This window comes from Poecilia latipinna, unplaced genomic scaffold (genome assembly GCF_001443285.1).
Source record: "Poecilia latipinna isolate Pla-1442-1.1 unplaced genomic scaffold, P_latipinna-1.0 Scaffold2639, whole genome shotgun sequence".
NCBI lineage: Eukaryota > Metazoa > Chordata > Actinopteri > Cyprinodontiformes > Poeciliidae > Poecilia > Poecilia latipinna.
Genome location: NW_015115255.1, coordinates 64,151 through 70,467, shown reverse-complemented (window position 1 = coordinate 70,467; position 6,317 = coordinate 64,151). Strand labels below are relative to the sequence as shown.

Sequence of the window (6,317 nt, the reverse complement as noted above, 5' to 3'; positions counted from 1 at the left end):
TAGTAGTCCAGTAATGATGTCATAGAACACTCTCTTAAAGTGACAGTACAGGTAGTAGTGTTTACCAAAATAAACAAAATAATACAATCCTTAAAATATAACAACAACAACAAAAAAAGGATTCTTCAGTGTTAATCAGGATTTGGTGAAATTTCAAACATTATAAAAATAAATAAAAGCACATTTTCTAAACTTGTTACAGAAGCAAGATCAAGTTTGTACACAAAAAGTATCACAGTTCCACTGGCATCAAAAGAGTCAAGTAATGTTACCTCTTCTGGCTTTTACAACAGCATGGCGCATCAATGATTGGTCTTCCACTTCTCATTTTTTTTAATTTTTATTTTTATTTATTACAGGTTGTCCCAACAACCAAAATGAATCCCTGTTTTTAGTGATGGTGGAAACTTCATACAACATTCCAGGATTTTTTTGGTCATAACTAAACTGTACCCCAACTTCAGAGTTGAAAGCTTTTGACATATGAACCCCGTACTGAAAGTCAATCTGCAGCATTTCTAGACCAGTTCAAAATAAATTTAAATAAGACATGTTGTGACATCTTTGCTAATAATGAGGTGATCTGATTATAAGAGTTCTACATTTAAGCAAATGTTCTATATCCCATGTGTAGGTAAAAGTTTCAGGGAAGAGCAGTGTGAGAAATACAACAGCCCTAACTACCTGGACTACAATGGAAATGTCAAACAATGGATCCCAAAGTATGCAGGAGTTTCCCCCAGAGACCGCTGTAAGCTGTTCTGCAGGGCAAGGGGCAGCAGTGAGTTTAAAGTATTTGAATCAAAGGTACAGTATCTACATGGAACTGCACAACACAAGTGAAATATCAATTCGGTTAGATTTTTTGAGATAAAATAATTGTGCAACATATTTTTTTATATAATTTGCTATCAGATATTTTTTTAAGTAGTGATTTATTTCACAGTATAGATCTAGTCTGCATTAAAGTCCTTTATTGTAATGTTGGGAAACTTTTGGGGATCTTCTGAAAAATGTTACTGATTCAGTAGCTGTTTCATTAGCTTTCTGCTCTCATTTATACCTTTAACTGGGAAGGTTATAATGGGATCTAAGCTTGGATGTTTATTTTTTTTACCTGAATTCACTGACAAAATCTTGGAGTTAAAACTATCCTGAAAGCTTATGTATGTAACTTTTATAAAAGTATGTTTTTTTACATATTTGTCAACTATGTCATGACAGTAGACTATATGGCAGATCATCTGTGACAGCTGCAGAAATGCATTGCTCTGTCAGAAACGTCCACTCAGAGCCAGGAGGAGGGTCTTAGCGCTGTCAATCAACCTTGTGTACTCCTTGCTCAATGTGCTAATGGCTGAGAAACAACTAACAGTTTCAGGAAACTGTTTATTTATCATAATCAGTGGCCAAGCTAACTATCCAGAGAACAAGAAGGAGGGTGTGAGCAACATGGCTGGATTTCTGCCTCCACATGCCAGAGGAGGCAGAATTGCTAAATTTTTTTTACAGATTATCTGTCTCATTAGTGAAAAGTTTAACGAGATTATCTTCCCTGTATCGTTGCTAAGTTTTTTTTTGTTTGTTTGTTGTTGTTTTTTATAATAAAAATGCGGTTTTATTTGAATGCTGCTGGTGCATTACATTTATAATGATACCTGTGCAATTTCTCTCCGCGCCCCAGCAGGTGATTGACGGGACAACCTGTGGCCCTGACACCACATCAGTGTGCGTTCAAGGCCAGTGTGTGAAAGCAGGATGCGACCAGGTGATAGGATCCAACAAGAGGGTGGATAAGTGTGGAGAGTGTGGAGGAAATGGGCTCAGCTGCAGAAAGATAACAGGCTCCTACAACAAAGGAATGTAAGATCACAACAACAAGCAGACACATTAAAATCTGCCTTCATTAGAAATGATAGAAGTCTCTGCTTGCTAGTCAAACAAAATAGCAATAACCTTGTGAGCTCATTTTAGAAAAGCAGTTTGAAGATTATCATTGTTATCACAGGATAACCTAGCTTAGCTTAGCATACAGTAGGGTAATATAAGACTTTACTAACAGTTGATATATCAGCTGAAGTAAAAACCTTTCAGTAACACTTGATAATAACTAGACCTTACTTAGCCGTAAATAACCAATAATAAATAGTTAATTCTCAATTTTATTCATGAATAAACATTGAGTGTATTGATTTTGGGAGTAATTGGTCATTGTAGGTAAAGCATTCATAAATGTGTTAATTTATAGCTTATTAAGTATAAATCATTCTTAATGAATGTTGTTTTCAAGGTTAATTAACTTTTTATTAATAGTTCAATATGGCTCAATAAAGTGTACCGTATTTTCTGCATTATAAGGCGCATAGAATAGACGCTGCAGTAGATGCTGGAGTTACATTATGCATCCACTAGATGGAGCTGCACTAAAGAGAATGTCTATAAAACAGTCCCACTCCGGTCGGCGAGGAGAGCCTTCCGCGACTGGGCCGGGTCGTGGCTGGACGATGGTCACTCTTCTCCGTTCGCACACAGCATGTTGGTGGAGAACGTGGTGCTAAATGACCTGATTCTAGACGGTCGGTAGGTAGATAGGTCAGTCAAACTTCATTAATAGATCACAAACCAGCGTTCTGACAACTATCCCAGCATGCACCGCGCGCTTCTTCTTCTACGGGCAAAAATTAAGTCGGCGGCTGCTTACCGTAGTTGCTAGACCTGTTGTGGCTCAATATTGGTCCATATATAAGGCGCACCGGATTATAAGGCGCACTGTCGACTTTTGAGGAAATTGAAGGTTTTTAGGTGCACCTTATAGTGCGGAAAATACGGTAGTTATTATAAAGTGGCACCAAATTTTCTTAGCACCTGATGTTGATGAAACATAAATTTAGCAAGTGAGAGTGTTATCTAAATGCTTTTCCTTTTTGCTCTATTAGCTATGGCTACAGTGACATTGTCACTATTCCCATTGGTGCCACCAACATTGACATCAAGCAGAGGAGCCATCGAGGAATCAAGCATGATGGGAACTACCTGGCTGTGAAGCGAGAAAACGGAGCTTACATCCTCAATGGTAACTTTTCCGTATCCACAGTGGAGCAGGACATTCCCATACGGGGCGCTGTGCTGAAGTACAGCGGCTCCTCCACCACATTAGAGAGGATCCAGAGCTTCAGGCAGCTGAAGGAAGCCATAACCATCCAGGTCCTGGCCACAGGAGGGGATGCCAATCCCCCCAAGATCAAATATACCTTTTTCATCCCTAAGGACACAGCGTTTAGCAAATCTAAAGAGAAAAAGGGCTTGTACTTGTCTCTACATATGATCAGCGATGTGTCTGACTGGGTGCTGGGAGAGTGGTCTGAGTGCTCCAAGAGCTGTGGCTCTGGGTGGTCCAGGAGGAGCGTCGAATGCAGAGACGGTGACGGCTTCTTCTCCAGCCAATGCGACAGGGAGCTGAAGCCCACAGACATCCGGCCTTGCGGAGATGTACCGTGTCCTATCTGGCAGATGGGTCCCTGGTCTTCCTGCTCACGAACTTGCGGTCAGGGCGAGCGCCGCCGCAGTGTGTTCTGCATAGACTACACAGGGAAGACTGTTGAACCAGAGATGTGTGATCCAAATAAAATCCCAGAGCCAGCCTCTGGGCAATGTAACAACCATGACTGCTCATGAAAAACATGATTACAATGAACAGTCTTTTTTTTTTTTGTTTGGTCAGAGTGCACATACAAATCCTGGATGGGAGCACCAGCAGCAGACGTTTTGGAACAAACAGCTATAGATATTGGTGATTACCAAGAAATCCAAAAAGACCTGAACTCTACATTTTAGAGAAAAGTCTTCAACTTTCGACTAAAAAGAAATGATAAACAACGAAAATCTAAAACTGCCTTGGTTTTATTCCTAAGAATTATTTCTAAGATATGAGTATGATTGAAGGGGGTTGGATGACCTTGTATGTTGATATTCCTGGTCCCACTATAATTTGTCTTTTGTTAACATTTGACATCCACTATTAAGATTCGGAACAGTGAAGATCTACCTCAGGATGCACATGTGATGCTATGTGGAAATGCTCATTTTTGATGTAGTGTGTGCTTTCTCTAGAATGAGATTTAAAAGCAAAGAATTAACTTCAGGAATAAATTTGGCATACTTTGCCATTTGTTTTCTAGATTTAGGTGCCACTGTGAGTCCAAAACATTAGCAAGAGCCAACACAGAGTCTGTATATCCTGGAGAACTTTGATTGGACAATTAAGACATGAGGCTATGTAAGCCTTTGGGAAAAGTGTTAATCTTAATTAAAATCAGATCTGAGTGAATTCACCAAGATGATAATGTCAGTTCCTTCAAAACCATCCATTTCATACCCTTATTTATAAACCACTGCATCCATATTAACTATAGAGATGGTCATAAAAATGCTCAAATCTCATGTTTAATTTAATGTAATTTCATATCATCTCCTGAAAACTTTTCATCTGGCCATATTTTTGTAGTTATCCCTATTTTTGGTTATTAGCTTTTATGAAATGTGTCAAATTGTAGCCTCTGGTTTCCTGTTGATACAAATTATTCAAGAGAATCATAAAACTGCATTATTTTAAAATTCTTATCTTCCCACCCTCACCATCACCCTGTCGGTACAAACTCTTACACGATTGGTGAAGAATAACTAAAACTATAAAGGTACAAAAAGATTGTTCATGACTCTGTTTCTGGCAGAAAATGCAGTATACTTATAAAAGAAATAAAGTCAATGAAAAACAAAAATTCACTGTTCATAACTAGGGCTTGCACTAAAAGACTTCCACTGAATTTTTTTTTCTACAAGTTATTATATTGTGGATTATGTTTTCAGTGTTCTTCCAGTTGATTGTTTTTTTATTCATTCTGAACCTTCACCAAAGAAGACAGATGTAGTCCAAAGCCACAGAAGCTGAAATTATAAAAACATGAATTTGTTCCATTTAAACATCGTGTGAAATGTGTAATCTTTGTTACACATACAAAACATCCTCTGTCTTGTAGTTTGAGCAGCGATAAAATATTTATTGCAACAAATCTTTTTTTCAGTTCCTTTATGTCTTATAAACATGATATCTTTGTTGATTTAAAAAAGTACTGCTAATTTAATTTGCTTTCAGACTTTGTGGTCATTTCTGACTCCTGTATGTATATTTGATTTATTCATTTCTTTTGTTAACTTACAGTATAATATAAAATAAAAGAAATGGGATGTAAGGCTGATATTCCTTCAATGAAGGACAATGCTAAAGTATTGTTACAGCTTTCTAAGCTATTTATTTTTGTAAAGTTTTTACTTTGATTATGTAATTATCATGGTATATATGCTGCTGTCTTTGAATGTTCATTTTTTGTTCATTTTTTTGTTTATTCATAAAATGGTCAAATAAACACATTTATGTTAACAAATGCCTCCTCTCTGGACACGAGTAAAGGTAAAACCATACGGGTCATTTGGTAAGTTAGTTCACATTTCTTCTACTTTGTAGACAGTAAATGTACTTTCAGTTAATGAAAGGGCTTAGGAACTGTGTGTTTAAACTTTTAATCACATTTCTGCAACAAGGTCTGATGAAGTAGTATAAGAGTTTGCCAACACTAACAAAGTTTTACCAAGAATATTTTGTGTAATTTCTAGTCCAAACAATCTCTTTACACTTAAAATAATAATATCAACAAAGTGTTGTCCAACTTGAGGAAGCTGATTAACATTGCAAAAGCTCAAATAAAACCTCAACTGCGCCCACAAAAACGAGGTGCCATGGACAAAAATGAGGAAGTTCAAACCGTCTCTTCCATTCATCATAATGGGGCAAACACTGGCAAACAAGCTGGGTGCTTTGGAGCCTCTGGAGATTACTGTGCAAAGAATTCTTCATCAAATAAATGACATTATGGACAATCCGGAGGATCCTCTTTATCAGGCCGTTATAAAACAAAGTGTCTTCAGTCAGAGGCTTCTGCAGAGCTGTAGTAACAGATTGCTGCAGGAGAGCATTCCTGTTAACAGCCATGAGCATCTACAACACATTTTTAACGAAACATAAGTTACAACATTAAATTTCCCTTTGGGATAAAGTATTTTTTAAATTAATTGAATTATACAGGTAAATTTAAACCAGCAAATGTGGTAAGTTGATTTCAAGACAATGAAGTCATGAAGGAAGGACTTAAGTTATAGTTTTAGGAAACAATATGTTGAAAAAAACCATGGTGATGGAAACTGGAACAGTTGTGCTCTATAGACTGTGGAGAAGATAGAGGTGGATTGTAGCACTACTATGA

The 6,317-nt window shown here is 37.3% G+C and overlaps 1 protein-coding gene across 1 annotated transcript in view; it reads left to right on the top strand.

Annotated features, from left to right (window-relative positions):
• Positions 1 to 4,823, top strand: part of LOC106938598 (A disintegrin and metalloproteinase with thrombospondin motifs 8-like) — a gene marked incomplete at its 5' end in the record, with an annotated part of 11,308 nt that extends 6,485 nt beyond the window's left edge. The window contains 3 exons of the mRNA XM_015020695.1: positions 635 to 807; positions 1,688 to 1,863; positions 2,937 to 4,823. Coding sequence (XP_014876181.1) covers positions 635 to 807; positions 1,688 to 1,863; positions 2,937 to 3,675 — 1,088 coding nt within the window. The remainder of the gene's footprint in view (positions 1 to 634; positions 808 to 1,687; positions 1,864 to 2,936) is intronic.
• Between the last annotated feature and the right edge of the window lie 1,494 nt (positions 4,824 to 6,317).